This window comes from Phacochoerus africanus, chromosome 9 (genome assembly GCF_016906955.1).
Source record: "Phacochoerus africanus isolate WHEZ1 chromosome 9, ROS_Pafr_v1, whole genome shotgun sequence".
In the NCBI taxonomy this organism is placed as follows: domain Eukaryota; kingdom Metazoa; phylum Chordata; class Mammalia; order Artiodactyla; family Suidae; genus Phacochoerus; species Phacochoerus africanus.
In genome coordinates this window covers 114,696,497-114,713,043 of record NC_062552.1, presented here as the reverse complement: position 1 = coordinate 114,713,043, position 16,547 = coordinate 114,696,497, and the positions used below count along the sequence as shown (strand labels likewise).

Here is a 16,547-nt window from a genome sequence, read left to right as displayed (position 1 = left end):
AGCGTCCCAGCAGTGACGTGGTGTGTGTTGGAGCATCATGGCGAAAGGGGTTGGGTTCTAAAGTGAGTGTAACAGTACCTTTGGAAAATTCCTTAGGACTAATATACTATCTGTCAGTGAAGTTCAGCTAGTCTTTTCCTCCATTTTTGGAAGAGATTCTTGTTTCTTTGGCTACACACCAGATGAAATAGTTGGCTTATGTTTAGGAGCCAAGTTGTATGAAATAATAATAACAATTTAAACTTTATCTAGCCCTTACTGTATGGCTAAAGACTTTACATATATAAACTTTTTGGATCATCCTAGCAGTTCTGTGACACAGTGACTGTTGTTGTCCCTGTTTTACAGATGAGGAAGCCGAGGCACAGTGTATTTGTTTTTTAAAACTTGATCACAGTCACCCCGTTAGTAAATGGTGAAATTGGAATTTGGACCTAGGTAGGCCAGACACTGAGAAGGCAGGTGTGAATTTGAGTTCATGGAAGGAAAGGCAAATTTATGTTGCCCAGCTCGCTCCGGGGCTCAGAGCTACTAAGTGGATTCAGGACAGAATTGGGAACTTGACTTAAATATACTCTCTTCTGCAATCTTTCCTTTCCCTCTTCTCTCCTCTTCCCTTCCTCCCTCCTTTTCTGAATTTATTTTATTTTATTTTATTTGTCTTTTGCCATTTCTTGGGCCCCTCCCGGGGCATATGGAGGTTCCCCGGCTAGGGGTCCAGTCGGAGCTGAAGCCGCCGGCCTATACCAGAACCACAGCAACTCGGGATCCGAGCCTTGTCTGCAACCTACATCACAGCTCACAGCAACGTTGGATCCTTAACCCACTGAGCAAGGCCAAGGATCGAACCCGCAACCTCATGGTTCCTAGTCTGATTCGTTAACCACTGAGCCATGATGGGAACTCCAGAATTTATTTAAATTAGATACATGCAATATCATTCACTGAACCTCCCAACAAAGTGGGAGGCCCTACCTCTGGAATTATTCAAGTGAAGACTAGCTGATTATTTGATAAGGATTTTATAGGAAAAATGCCTTTGGGGGGGGACTGTTGAATTAAATTACATCCTAGGTCCTGTCCAATTATTAAGATTCTATGATAATGATAAATTGGATACAACTTAAATATCCAGCAATAGGAAAATAGAGTATCTTCCGGTGAACTAGTTTGAAGCCAATAAAAATTGTATTTTCTAAAACTAACAATGTGAGGAAATGCTTAAAAGTAGGGAGGCTTAAAAGCCTCAAGCTATATATCAGCTGTTTTTAAAAAGGATGTGTATATGTAAATAAATATGTATGTATATACACACATTAAAAGTTGACACTGAATAATGTCACTTTCTTTTTTCTCCTTTATCATTTTCATCTAATTTGTTAAAAAAGGATGTTATTAAAATCAGTTCTACAAAATACAATTTTAAAGTCAGAAAACTCAGTAAACATTTTTAAGAGGTTATTTGAGCATCCAAAATACTGTTCATTTTTAGTGAAAATAAAAAAGTAATTAAGGAGAACAAGTCTAGTTTTTAATGTAAAATTTCTTAGGGGATGAAAGGCTTATATAACCTATTTTAACCTATTTTATCACCCCTTTGCTTCAATTGTTTGATTCATAAGTGGAAAGGAGAGAGATTATCTTGAAGTAATCCAGGGGGAACTGGGAGAGAGGATAAAAGAAAAGTTTTGAGAGAAGACGTGTGTGTGTGTGAGGGAAACTATTGCTCCGAAGTGGGAATCTCCACACCCGCGCGGTGAAGGAGCCAGGGGCCGGCAGAGCGCTTCTCAGGGACCTGTTGCCAGCGAGGAAGGAAAGGAGATGATGGGGCCGGACCAGGGGGAGGTGGAGGCAGAGCCTTCTGGGAGTTGACAAGGATGGCAGTGCTTCTCTCTTGCTTTTTTCTCTCCATAGCATTTTATTGTGGCAAAAATTTAAAATGCAGCAGGCATCAAAAGCATTTTACAGTGAGCACTCATTTACCCACACCCTACATTCTAGCATTGTGTTTCGGTACTTGCCTTATCACATATCTCTCCATTCATCTATCTATCAACCCATCCTATTCTTTTTTTTCTTTTTTTTTTAAGGGCCACACCTGTGGCATATGGACATTCCCAGGCTAGGGATCGAATCAGAGCTACAGCTGCCGGTCTACACCACAGCCACAGTAACGTGGGATCCAAGCCACATTTGCGACCTGCACCACAGCTCATGGCAACGCTGGATCCCCGACCCACTGAGGCCAGAGATTGAACCCACATCCTCAAGGATCCTGGTCGGATTTATTTCCTCTGAGCCATCACAGGAACTGCCCATCTTATTCTTTTGATGCATTTCATAGTAAATTGCAGAAATCAACACACTGCCCTCTAAATACTTTGGTGTATGAATCATTAACCAGAGTTTGATTTGTTTTTTTCTTTTGACTTAAAATTTATATACAGTCTAATAATATGCATCCTTATTTGCTACCTTTGACCAGTGCATGTATCTGTATAACCCAGACACCTGTGGAAATAGAGAGCATCACCACGACCCTGAAGTTTCCTCAGGCTCCTTTCCACTCCTCCACACCCCACCTCCCCAGAGAAAATTACCGTTCTCATTTTTTCCACCATCAATTATTTTTGTCTATTCTAGAATTTCGTATAAATGGAATCATATAGTGTGAACTCTTTTGGGTCTGGCTTCTTTCATGTGGTGTAATGTTTTGCCACATTTCATCCACGCTGTGGCGTTCATCAGTGGTTTGTTCCTTGTCCCTGTTGGTGGTAGTCCATTGCACAGCCATGCCACCGTTTGTTTCTCCATTCTTCTGTGGATGGACACATGGACTTTTCCCAGGATTTGGCTGTTACAGGTAAAGCTGCTGAGGACGTTTGTACTCAGTTCTTTGTGTAGACATGTGGTTTCCTTTTTCTTGGGTAAATACCTAGGAATAGAATTGCTGGGTCATAGGGTAGGTCTGTGTTTAGTTTTTTGTTTTTTTTTTTAGGAAACTGCCAGACCTTTTTCCAAAGTGATTGTTCCAGTTTACATTCCCACCAGCAGCAGAGTAGAGTCCCCGCTACTCCCCACATCCCTTGCCAGCATTTGGCCTTGTCAGGCTTTTTAATTCTAGTGGTCCTGGTGGGTATGTGCTATATCTGATTGAGGCTTTAATTTACATTTCCTTGATGACTAATGATGTTGAGCCCTTTTTCGTGTGTTTATTGGCCATTCGTGTCTTCTGTGACATTTCTGTTCAGATCTTTTGCCCATTTTTAAATTGGGTTGTTTGTATAACACACATACAGAAACATGCACAGTTCAGTAGTCATGTGTTTATAACTCTGGGGACGCCTACACGAGCCATAAAAGCATTTTAGAACCCAGCCTCTTTTCCTGTAGGGTAGAAAATAGCCAAATGTAATTTTATTTGACATACTTTGTTTCAGGATTGAAAAAAGAATCTTGGACCTCTCCCTTATCTTCTTAAGCAGAGACATAAGACAGTACTGAGGAAGAAGGACTGGCTGAGGGGACAGATGACCTAGTGTCACCTGAGGTCTCAGCATCCTCATTTAGGGATAATGTGAAAGAGGAGGTGGTGATTGCCGCCTTGCCTGGCACACGTGATTGTGATGATCAAATGACATAATGTATGAGACAGGACTTTATGAAGCTCCAGGAGGATACACGTTACTGAGATCTGGAAGACAGGCCTGATCTTAAATTCATGAGACATTAACGAAGAGTTGTGTTAGAGGAATAAGTCAAAAGGGCAGAAAAAGTTGCTTGCTAATCCTTGTATTTCTCTAAATGGAAATAATTTGAAGGCAAGGTGGATTTGAATATATGTAGTTAATTTGCCTAACAAGTTATTTCCTTTTTCACATAATAAGATACAAGAGGAAAGGAGACTCCTGCCTTGGCATTAACCCTAAGAAGCAGTGTATCTCTTGGGAGGGGACTTCCATGGAAAAGAAGCGTTCACACAAGCACGTGGAGCGCTATTTTACAAAGAAGAACGTGGGATTAATGAACATTGATGGAGTTGCCATTAGCAGTAAAACTGAACTTCTGTCGTCGGAGCCAATCTCGTTTATCCCAGTGGAGAGCTCAGAGGATGTGGTTTCTCCTGTTACAACTTGGTTGAACCCTCTGGGGATTTATGATCAAGCCACCACGCAGTGGTTACAAGGACAGGGTCCTTCCGAGCAAGAATCCCAGCAGCCAGACGCACAGCCCGACAGAGAGAGTGCGCTTCTGAAGGCCAAGGTGGAGGAGTTTAACAGGAAGGTTCGGGAGAACCCTCGGGATATTCAGCTGTGGATGGCATTTGTTGCTTTTCAGGTGAGTTGTGCTGTCCCAGTTCACTTCCCTTAAAAAGTCGCTCCTGGAGTTCCCGTCTTGGCACAGTGGTTAACGAATCCGACTAGGAACCATGAGGTTGCAGGTTCGGTCCCCGCCCTTGCTCAGTGGGTTAACGATCTGGCGTTGCCGTGAGCTGTGGTGTAGGTTGCAGACGCAGCTCGGATCCTGTGTTGCTGTGGCTCTGGTGTAGGCCGGTGGCTACAGCTCCGATTCGACCCCTAGCCTTGGAACCTCCATATGCCGTGGGAGCGGCCCAAGAAATAGCAAAAAGACAAAAAAAAAAAAAGTCGTTCCTAATTTTGGGCAGACTAGTTTCCTCTGCAGCTGTCTTTGGGTCCCTGTGAGGAGCCCTGGCGCTGGACCTCTAAAAATGAGCAGAATACAGCCCTCACCCTGGTTTGCTCGCAGCCCCACGAGGCAGATGGACATGTGAAGGGCAAGTGCCGTCTGGGTCCAGAGTGCTGTCATGTGTAATTTGGGGGTGGAATGAGGGCGTGACTTGCCACTCAGGAGTAAGAAACGGCTTCCGGAGTTCCCGTCGTGGCGCAGTGGTTAACGAATCCGACTAGGAACCATGAGGTTGCGGGTTCAATCCCTGGCCTTGCTCAGTGGGTTAACGATCCGGCGTTGCTGTGAGCTGTGGTGTAGGTTGCAGACGCGGCTCGGATCCCGTGTTGCTGGGGCTGTGGTGTAGGCCGGTGGCTACAGCTCCGATTGGACCCCTAGCCTGGGAACCTCCATATGCCACAAGTGCAGCCCTAAAAAGACAAAAAAATAAAAAGTAAAAAAAAAAATGGAGAATGAACAGGAAAATTAGGTGAAATAAACCCAAGATCAGACATACTAGTCTGAATAACAATTCCTTTTCAGAAGTGAGGAGCTCTCTGGGGCTTGTCAGTCACTCTGCAAGCAGGTTGAAATCCTCAGGCTCCCCCAGTTCTACGTTTGTAAATTTGCAAATTGGTGTTTTTGTTGTTGAGGATGAGGTCATGAAAAGTCCGGGCCTCTATGCCATCGAGGAAGGAGAGCAGGAGAAGCGGAAGCGGTCCCTGCGGCTGGTCCTGGAGAAGAAGCTGGCCATTCTGGAGCGGGCCATCGAGAGCAACCAGAGCAGCGTGGAGCTGAAACTCGCCAAGCTGAGGCTCTGCACTGAGTTCTGGGAACCCTCCACTCTGGTCAAAGAGTGGCAGAAGCTGATATTTTTACATCCCAACAACACAGCCCTTTGGCAGAAATACCTTCTCTTTTGCCAGAGTCAGTTCAGCACCTTCTCCATCTCCAAAATTCAGAGTCTTTACGGAAAATGCTTGAGCACTTTGTCTGCTGTGAAGGACGGCAGCATCTTATCTCACCCTGAGCTGCCTGGCACCGAGGAGGCCATGTTTGGTAAGGACATGGTGACCAGATCTGTTTATGTGGGAGGAACTGTGCTTTCTTTTGGCTTTAGTTGAAATTGAGGATTTGTTTTTGGCTCGTTTTAGAAAAGTTTAAGTTGATAAAACTGATGTTTAAAAAAGTGTTATGACTCCTTTTGATTAACAGGTTCTCCCCTCCGACTTCTTAGTGGTGGGGGGCATTCGAGCCAGTAGAGTTGGGAAGATATCACCAGACCAGAAGTTCAGCTTACCTATTTATTAGCCAAGTAGATGTAGTCAGGTCTCTTAACGACTCTAGCTCTCGATGGCCTTATCTGTTGAGATGCCTGTACTGTTCACCTCACTCAGTTATGAGGGAATAATGTTTGTGGGGTGCCCTGACTGGCTGGGGATCGCTGTATAAATACAGGCTACTGGTGTTGTTATACTGTTAACATTTTCGGCGTGTCCCGAAGGAGACCAGAATATACATTTTGTCCAGTAACGAGACCCAGGAGACCGCATGTTGTGCAGGAGCTGGAGTGCATCACTTTTGACTTGAATCCTGGGTTTGTCCTTCACTGGCTTCTGCTGTGACCTTGGATAGGTCTCTCATCCTGTTTGAGCTCTGGTTTCTCTCTCAGCAACAGTAGTACAATACCTGCTTTATAGGAGTATCGTGCATGTCTGCCGAGGTCATATATGGTGAGTCTAGCTAGTGTCTGGCACATAGCAGGTGTTTATTTGATCACATCCCCGCTGTTGAATACTGCTACTCATTTCTAAAGTAGGACTGTACTGTCCCAGAAATAATAAGCTTTTACCTCGCTGACTTAGAGTCTCATATCTCATATTTGATATCATTTGTGATAGGCTCAGTTAGCTTAATGTTACTTAGTAGATAGCACTGTATCTTAGTTAAGATAAACTGACGTTTTTAAACATGGAAACCTGATTTGTTTACAGCTAACTGAATACACGGTGACCATTGTGGGTGAATAATGCCATCTAGTGATCGACTGAGTACCGATCTTTGCTTTCTGAGAAAAAAAAAATGTTATGCCATCCTTGTCGTAATATTTTTCTTGAATATTTGATAACCAATATTCAGACCATCCTCTTGCCTTGTTTTATGATTTGTGTTCTGTGATAGTTTCCTATAAAAATGAGAATAACTGCTTTGATCACAGTATTCTTGTGAGTCCTTTTAAATCAGGGCACTTATGTCTCGCAGCTTTGAAAATACAGCAGTCACTGACTTCGGGGAAGAGGCGTTCTGGGGGTTGGACTGCGTATTTGTAGAAGTTGTGCTCTCTCCAGGGCTGTTAACCCGGTTCCTCCCCTTTGCTCTCCCTGCCCCCAGCCCTCTTTCTTCAGCAGTGCCACTTTCTGCGGCAGGCGGGGCATTCCGAGAAGGCCATCTCTCTGTTCCAGGCCATGGTTGACTTCACGTTCTTCAAACCCGACAGTGTGAAGGACCTTCCCACCAAAGGACAGGTGCGCTTCTGCTCAGGGGCCTCTCCTGCCTCCTTTCCCTCTCTCCCCTCCCCTCCTCTGTCCCCTGTCTCCCTCCCTGCTCTTTTGGGGAGGGTGTGGATAATGGGAGGTGGTGATCGTAGTCTTAAAATGTTTACCTCCTCCTTTGCATCAGTCCTCTTGAGGCTCGTTCCTTAGAAATGTTCCAGCAATTCCACATAAACTCCATAAGGAAAGTAGTGAAACATGGAGAGAGGAAAGGAGGTCCCCCACCTCCTCAGATGTCAAGACCCACTTACGTTCCTTTTTTTCTTACTTAGGGCCCCTGTTTGAATGCCCGTTATGCCCGCCCACTAGGGAAACAGTCATCACGCCTTTAAACCACAGGTCCTGTCTCCTACCTCTGCCTTCTACCCTGGGTCTCAGGTCTCTCCCCCAGTTAACCTTCCCGCCACCTCAAATCCTGGCTGGAGTTGCAAATGAAAGTCCATGTTGTTGCTTTGTCAGCACTGATCCTCACTGGGAAGGGGTTAATCATTTAGATGATGAGTGAACGTTGCCAATATTTGTGACATGAAGCAACCAAAAAAACCTTACCATAGAGCTATCCATATAAGAAAACTTTCTTTTCCCTTTTTCTTTTGTCTTTTTGCTATTTCTTTGGGCTGCTCCCGTGGCATATGGAGGTTCCAAGGCTAGGGGTCTAATCGGAGCTGTAGCTGCCAGCCTACACCAGAGCCACAGCAACATGGGATCCGAGCCGCGTCTGCGACCTACACCACAGCTCACGCACGGCAACACCAGATCGTTAACCCACTGAGCAAGGGCAGGGATCCAACCCGCAACCTCATGGTTCCTAGTCGGATTTGTTCACCCCTGTGCCACGACAGGAGCTCCTCTTTTCCCTTTTTCCACTCAAGAAAACTCAGTTTCCTCCTTGACAGAGAGGGCCTGGAGGGAGATGGACAGGATATCTGCCTCTAGGGAGAGCTTTCAAAGGTCTGTCGTGGCAGGCTAAGGTCTCCATCTTGTGGAGTTTTCATGAATTGCCTTAAAGACTATTTTTATCATCATCGTTTTTTAACCTCTTTTTTTCCTAGACAAAATTGGGTTGAAGAAAATTGGATAAGGAATTCCCTTGTGGCCAAGAGGGTTAAAGATCTGGCATTGTTACTGTAACAGCTCGAGTCATTGCTGTGGCTCAGGTTCAGTCCCTGGCCCAGGAGCTTCCACATGTCATGGGTGCAGCCAAAAAAAGAAAAGAAAATTGGATAGTATTGGTATAACTGATTATTAGTATGACAAGCCAGATAACATAGTTATTTTAAGACATGCTTTTCTGTTTGAAGAACACGCTGTGCTGCAGAAGTGATTCTTAGCCTCTGTGGAGCATCGGGGGTGTGGGGGGGGGGCAGGCTCAGAATCGCCCTCACCCGCATCCCCCTGCTGACGCTCTCCGTCTGTGAGGAGGGCAGTTTCTGACGGAGGGGAGGGCACTGCCAGGACTGACACATCATCCAGGACTGAGCCGTGCACTCGAGGTTTTTAAATGCTCTCACAGAAGTGCCCATATCTCAACTTCATACATGTTCCCAACCCAGAGGAGGGACTCAGCGCTTGTCGGCACAGAGCTGAACACAAGGCACCCAGTGACTAGGAGGTCTGTAGTTTCAAAGCATTTACATGACAACTTGAAACTTTCATTTAACGACCTTCTGTATCTTTATAACTGGGAGACATTCTTACCCCAGACACAGTAGAATGACATAAAACAGGCAGTCTGGTGTTACTGGTCTGTGTTTCTGTGGAATAAATACATTGGTTATAACCATTTATCACACTGTTAAAAAACCCTTCCTGAGTGTGCCTTCTTCCCTCCCTTTATAAGAGCAGAACTTGTAAAGAGGGGTCGTAGCCCTGCCAGGCGCCTTGCTGAGTGGCCGCCGTGCTCTCGGGGCACAGGGCCCTGCCCTCCGTGGCTCTCCCGTCCTGGACGTGCTGGCTTCCAGGCTTGTGTGCACTCCCCCGGGCTCCTGCCCTTTGGAACCCTTCAAGAGGTTTCTCACAGAAGCTTCCACCATTGGCTCCCTTTCGGCGTCTGTCAGGTGATAACACAGTCACTTTGCAGTTCATTGTCATGCACACATTCTGTTCCATGGGGAGTTACCATCCCCCCCACCACTGCCACCGCCCCAGCTGCTCCCACACCCTGCGTAATGGCCAGACACATGAGCGAGGGCCCAGGCTTTAACTCGCGGGCCTTTGTATTCACTGGGTACCCACCGCGTTCAGCCAGCAAACGTTTGCTGAGTTCCTGCTGTGTGTTGGGCACTATGCCGGCTGTTGGGGACATGCTATAAGTGAGATGTGGTCATGCCCTCAGGAGCACACTGTCCCGTTGAAACTTTGCTAATACAATATTGTAAGTCAACTAGATGTCAATTAAAAAAAAAAAAAAAAAGTTGAGGGGACTTTGAAACTCCTTCCCATCTTGAAAGCAGCATGACTTCAGGTATTAGAGGGGGCCTGTGCCTTCGAGGAGCCGGCCATGCTACAGTCCCTGGTGAGACCGGCCTACCAGGGTCAGAACCGGGAAACTAGCGCTCTCCTGTCAGCTGCAGGTCCCTCTCCATGGGCTGGGCCAGTCTGTTTGTAACCTGATCTCAGAAGTGTCTTCCTGTCACCTTGAGCCACATTCTGTTTGTTGGGAGGAGTTGCCAGGTTCAGCCCCCACTCCCGCGAGTGACTGTGTACTGCATGAGGCCGGGGTAGGGAATAGGGTCACAGGGGCCCGTCTTGGCAGCTGCCTGATTTGTTTGTTTTGGCACATGTGTCATATGTGTACTCCCAAGAATGATGACAAGCAAGATTTCAAGAATCATAAGCCCCTCTTATGCCAGTCTTCCCTTATTTTGCCCAGTGGCTTGGCAGTTATGCTAAACCTCTGTATTTTAAACCTGAACAGGTGGAATTCTTTGAGCCCTTTTGGGACAGTGGAGAGCCCCGAGCTGGGGAGAAGGGCGCCCGCGGCTGGAGAGCCTGGATGCACCAGCAGGAGCGGGGCGGCTGGGTGGTCATCAGCCCAGGTGAGGCGCCTCTCAGCTGAGATGTGAATCTTCTAGGATTTGTTTTCATGCCTTCATGGGTTGTTTATATAATAGCTGTTTAGCTTAAGAACCTTATACAAACATCAATATCTTAAAAATATATTAAGCAGATGACCTAGGAGAATAGACTCTTTCTTCCCCTTAGAGTTTCCATAGAGTGCATATACTGTGGGGGCTTGAATTTCTTTCCAAAGAAAGCAGTTTTCCTTTTTCCTTTTGTGGGTTGCTTCTGATTAGTAATTTCGTTGCTAATCTGCTGCTCCCCCCACTCCATTTTTATGTGTATTTAAGGCAGTCTTTTTGTTTTCTTGATACTGTACAGATTCTTAGAAAAATTCTTGCCTTTTTAGGAATAATATAATTATTAACTAGCGTTTATAAAACTCATTCTAAGTGACTGCAAAGTACTTTCCAGGTTACACTTCCAAGGCAGCCCTGGCCAACAGAAATATAATTCTCAAGCCACATGTGTAACTTCACATTTTCTAGTAGCCACATTAAAAAAGTAAAAAGAAACAGGTAAAGTTAATTTTGATAATGTATTTTGTTTAACATTTAAACATGTCGTCAGTATTTTAAAAGTAACGAGCTATTTTGCCGTCTTTTTCCCCCTGTATGAACTCTTTGACCTCTGGTGTGTATTTTACACTTAGAGCACATCTCACTCAGACCAGCCACTTTCAAGTGCTTGGTGGCCTCATGCTGATGGCTGTTGAATTGGACAGGGCAGCTCTCAGCTATTCAGGAATTGCTTCTCTTCTGGTTTTATTGAAAATGTGAGCGGGGGAGAGGCTGGGCTCCGCCAGCCTCCTCTACCAGATGTGATTGTTCTAGGCCTTGGTTCCCTCAGCTGAGAAGTGGGAACTTGGGCATAGCTCAGGTCGGCCCGGCAGTGCAGAGCTCCAGACCAGCTGGCATCCCCATCTCCACTTGAGATGGGGTGCCTTCAGGTGTTGGGGTGGCTTAGCTCTGGGTAGCACTGCCTGGTGAAGGTCATGCCTTCTGACATCTGGGTTGTCAGAGGCTCAGCTGACTTCCCTGAGTGTCCTTTCCAAGAAGAGCTGGGACTGCCCTTCATGCTGACGCCACTGGTTTCCTGTATGAAGAAACATAACCTACAGGGCAAAATGGAAGTAGCTGTTGCCCTTCTAGCCATGCGTCGTGTAAGACCACACGAAGCATTACTGAGATAGAAAGCTTCGGGTAGTAACTCTTCCTTCTCTGAGTGACCGACTCAGCATATTTCTTGTTTTTAGCTTGTTTTTGTTTCTGTGTTTTGTTAATGAGCAGGACTCTTACAGAGCAGGGTATGTTCTAAAGTTTATTCTGCTTGCCTTTGGGGATAGAGTTCTCATAGGAATGAACAGATACCGAGTTAACGTACTTCTCTGATAAATGTCCAAATGTCTAATAGTCACTCGTAGTCAGAAGTAAAGTTAATTTTCTCAGAAAGGTGATCCAGGTGTTGAAACCTTGATTTTTAATGTCAGATGAGGGATGTATGTTGGTACTTGCGTTCCCTGCAAAGTTTCTGTGGTAAAGAATCTTCTGAATTTAATGAATTTCTTTCTGATGAACGTGATGGGAGTCCTCAAAAACCCACTGTCAGGAGAAAGACTGAAAGTTTTCAGAAAACTAATGGATAACTGTTTTTGGTTTTAAGTTTTTTGGTCCATCCCGACAAGGTTGGCATTTGGAGAGTGGCTGGTATTTGTCATCGATTCTGAAGTGCTTCATCATACATCATGGCCATTTCTTCCTGCTTACCTTCCCTTCCTGTTAGTCTGTAATTGTTACGCATATATGTCTGTCCAAAACCATATAATCTTTCAAATTCCTAATCTAATAAATTCAGGTATTTAAGTCTGATGTTTGACTCAACAGGAATAATTTTTCTTATAGTAACATTCTCAGTGTGGTTAAAGGATTACTTCCAATGTAGGTCTTTAGAAGAAAGTGATAGATTAATAAATTTTAGTTTTCTTTGAGAAATTCAGAAGAGCATTTGGGTAGACTCTTGGGTTTAAAATCCTGACACACAAGTGAACAAACAAACGACTAAAAATTCCGATAGCTTAAGAAAATCCAAACCAGGAGTTCCTGTTGTGACTCAGTGGATTATGAACCCAACCACTAAGCATGAGGACGCAGGTTGGATCCCTGGCCTTGCTCAGTAGGTTAAGGATCTGGCGTTGCCATGAGCTGTTGCCTTAGGTCAGCAGCTGCAGCTCCAGTTTAACCCCTAGCCTGGAAACTTCCATATGCCCTGGGCGCAGCCCTAAAAAAGGAAAAAAAATTTAAACCAGTGATGTCATTAAATGTCATTTAGCATTCTAGAACTGTGTTGTGCAATACCACTAGCCACATGTGGCTATTTTAATTAAAATTAGTTAAAATTGGAGTTCCCACTGTGGCTCAGCTGAAATGAATCTGACTAGCATTCATGAGGACGGAGGTTTGATCCCTGGCCTTGCTCAGTAGGTTAAGGATCCGTCACTGCCGTGCGCTGTGGTGTGGGTCGCAGATGCAGCTCAGATCCCACGTTGTTGTGGCTGTGGTGTAGGCCAGCAACTATAGCTCCCATTTGACCCCTAGCATGGGAACCTCCATGTGGTGCGGGTGCAGCCCTAAAAAGATTAAAAATACGACTAATAAATAAAATTAGTTGAAGTAAAACTAGACATTCATTTATTCTACCAGCTCACTCCAGGTGCCCAGTGAGTCACATGCAGCTAGTAACTACCACATTAGCACAGCTTTAGAATGTTTCACCCATCTGATTTCACCAGCTCACCTGCTGGTTTTTTCCCTGAGAACTTGATTATAGGAAAGTCCCTAAATGCCAGTGAGGCCGGGCCTGGCTCTTGCTCATCTTGGCATTCCAGGTACCCAGCCCTGTGGCTGGCAGAGCAGGTAGATTTAAAGGTTGATGATGGTTCTCTTTGCTGGTTAGTTGCACTAGAAGTTTTATTCTTGCTTTTAGATGATGATGATGATGATGAACCAGAAGATGACGACCAGGAAATTAAAGATAAGACTCTGCCCAGGTGGCAGATCTGGCTTGCTGCTGAGCGGTCCCGGGACCAGAGGCACTGGCGGCCGTGGCGCCCTGATAAGACCAAGAAGCAGACGGAGGAAGACTGTGAGGATCCAGAGAGACAGGTGAGTACCGGCCCCTCCCCCCAGCCGCCAGGGCTTGCTCTTCCCACATTCCCGCTGGGCTTTGGGTCCCTGAAAGGAGGCAGCTGGGCTCTCGGAGCACCTGCCTGGCTTGGGAGATGCTGGCCTGCTTCTGTCTACACAAATCGCCCTCTCACCGAAAACCAGAGTAGGTTTCCCTGGCTGCTGGTGGTGGGGGGAGCGTAGAGGTGCTGGACCTGATCCTTTCTGTCCCCAAGGAGGAGGGTCGGCTCTTGTGTGGTCGCTTCTCTGGAGATGGTCTTCCAGGCTGTTGAGTTAATTTTTCCCACCGAAGCCTGAGGGCTCAGGATTTGAAAATTCAAAATCACTGTCCTGGACGCTTTTCCTACCCACTCTTGGATCCCTGAGGATGTGTGGGTAGGTTTGACTCTGGAAATCAAGAGATACAGGAGGTGGAGGCCAGGTTGGGACAGGTGGTGTATGGCTCGTCATGCTGGGGAGGAACTAGCGTTTTCTGGGGACCTGCTACTTGGTGCCTAGTGGTCAGCAGCTCTGGAGGCTTTACATGAAAATAAAGGGATTCTACATTGATACTTGTAATTGAACCACTCTGACAAGATACCAGCTACACTTGACTCTGGAACAATGACCCCCAAGCCGTCAAAAACCCCTTTCTAACTTTGCAGGCGGCCCTCCGTATCCACGGTTCCGCAGCCGCGGATCCAGCCACCCGTGAGTCTCATGGTCCTGTGGTACCTATTTACTGAAAACACTCAGGTGTGAGTGGGCCTGCCCAGTTAACACCTGTGCTGTTTAAGGGTCCACTGTGTGCTGCTTGGCATGGGACAGGTCACAGGTGCAGACTGAGGGTGTACAGCAGCAAGGCCGTGAGCTTTGATGTGCTTGCTTCCCACCAGTCATGCGCCGGGAGGGTGGGGATTGTTCCCTTTCTCTTCACTGCTGAGTCACCCGTGCCTGGATGACACTGCCCTGTGCTGAGCACTCGATTAATAGCCCCGGAGGTTGAGTGAATCTTTGATGCCGGAGCTTTGGCTTGAGGCAGAGGGGTCAGCATGAGTGAAGGCTCCCGAGGGCCTGGCATGTCCGACGGTGGTGAATACGGTGGCTAGACGACAAGTAGGACACAGGATTGGGAAGAAGGAAAAAGGTGGCCTCGGGGCAGGAAGGAGGAACCAGCCTTCGGGGGAGATTCGAGAGCTCACGGAAGCCAGTCAGCACCTGAGCTTCCTGCCCAGCCGAACTGAAGTTTCGGGAAGAGTGGGTGGCATCTATCTTCGGTGTTCGAGGGTTCTACAGAGTTCGTGGTTGCCCTTCAGAAGTTAGTCCTCAAGGCTCAGCATTTTGGGGGGTTTTCTAGAAGCCTGTTTTGAGAGCAAGCTACTGCTGTGAACTATTTCTTAGATTTTTTTTTTTCTAGTCAAAGCCTGGAGGAGAAGAGCGTCCTGATTAATTGATGGTTTTGATAAGTTGAGTCCCAGGTGGTCCAGTTTATTATGCTTGTGTTTTGATTTCCTCTTTGCTGAGGGCCACAGAGACCAGTCAGGTAAGCAAGACCTGGGACATAGTGTAGTTTCTGTGGCCTTCGACTTTAAAGTTATTACGTGAAATCAGCTACGAATGTTACAGTTAGTGTCAGGCTCTTATAATTACTCTCAACAGGGTCCATTGCTCCCGCAGTTTCCCTCTTACCTTGCTGCTGTTTGTGTATTTTCAAGCATATTTTTCATTTCCTGAAGGAGTTTTATACAAAGAAACCACAAAAAAGTAAGGTTCTTATCTCCTACCTTAAAAATAAAAAAAACTTCACAGCCATAACCTACCACAGCAACTACAAAAGCGGTTATGTGTGTTCTCAGAAGTGAGTGTGATTCTAGATTTTCTATGACTCCGTGAGGCTCCTCTGGAAGTTTCTGCTTTGGTCCTCCCTCCTCCAGAGGACCCCCAGGAGGGGTGTGGGTGCTGCCGGCACTGCGGGGCTCCCAGCACTTACCCTCCCACCTCAGCTCGCCTTTGGAGGCCTCTAGCTTTTTTGCATCTTGCGGAAGAAACCTACGTTCTGTCTGTTTAAAATGTAATTTGAATAATGTTAACTCGTTAGTACATCCGTATGAAAAGAACTGTGGGAAAACCTGAAGGTTTGTTTGTTGCATTATGTCACTTGACTTTGTCTTCATTGCAGGTGTTGTTTGATGATATTGGACAGTCTCTGATCCGACTTTCCAGCCCGGATCTTCAGTTTCAGCTGATCTCGGCCTTTCTGCAGTTCTTGGGTGTGCCTTCTGGCTTTAGCCCTCCAGCCTCTTGCCTCTATCTGGCCATGGATGAGAACAGCATCTTTGATAATGGACTTTATGATGAAAGGCCCTTGACTTTCCTCAACCTTTCATTTTCTGGCATCAGCTGTGTCGGCCGCACGGACCAGTTAGGTTGCCGGCGCTGGACCAGGGGTCACCATCGAGAGGGCGAGGAGTTCATCCGCAACGTCTTCCACCTTGTGATGCCTTTGTTTTCAGGCACGGAGAGGTCTCAGCTCTGCTTCTCCTGGTTACGATACGAGATCGCAAAGGTAACTCCGGCATCCTCCCCCCCATGTGGGGGCCTCATTTCCTGCCGCTGTTTGTAGGTGGGATGGCCAGGCGCTGGTGTTCTTCAGGGCACTGGGCCACAGCCATCCTTCTTCAGGGTCCCAATAGGCCCTGGGGTTGTGGCTGTCCCTTCTGAGGGGCCCTGGGAAGAGGAGAGCAAAGCCCAGCTCATCAGTGGTCAGTGGTGGGAGCTGTTTGTTGCATTGATTCTTTATCACCAGATGTCCGTGATTATGTGAGCAGTTAGTGTCAAGAACAGAGCTTAAGCTTAAGCAGGGTTAGAGGATTTAGGGGCTTATTAAAATAGATAAAATAAGCTACTTACCCTGCTCTTTATAGCTATTATCTGCAAAATTCCTCTAGGGTTGACTCTTCTGCCCTCTCCTGGCCACCAGGTAGTATTGAATTTTAACACCCAAAGTTCTGATCCTTTAACTGCAGGTTGCACACACCAGGCTGTATTACTTAAATAGTGTCTGCTAGGAGTTCCCATCGTGGCTCAG

The 16,547-nt window shown here is 46.4% G+C and overlaps 1 protein-coding gene across 1 annotated transcript in view; it reads left to right on the top strand.

Annotated features, from left to right (window-relative positions):
* The window catches only part of NRDE2 (NRDE-2, necessary for RNA interference, domain containing), a 47,846-nt gene that overhangs the window by 22,210 nt on the left and 9,089 nt on the right, over positions 1 to 16,547 (top strand). Inside the window, exons 5-10 of the mRNA XM_047795576.1 lie at positions 3,888 to 4,338; positions 5,340 to 5,745; positions 7,078 to 7,211; positions 10,156 to 10,276; positions 13,281 to 13,459; positions 15,639 to 16,025. Coding sequence (XP_047651532.1) covers positions 3,888 to 4,338; positions 5,340 to 5,745; positions 7,078 to 7,211; positions 10,156 to 10,276; positions 13,281 to 13,459; positions 15,639 to 16,025 — 1,678 coding nt within the window. The remainder of the gene's footprint in view (positions 1 to 3,887; positions 4,339 to 5,339; positions 5,746 to 7,077; positions 7,212 to 10,155; positions 10,277 to 13,280; positions 13,460 to 15,638; positions 16,026 to 16,547) is intronic.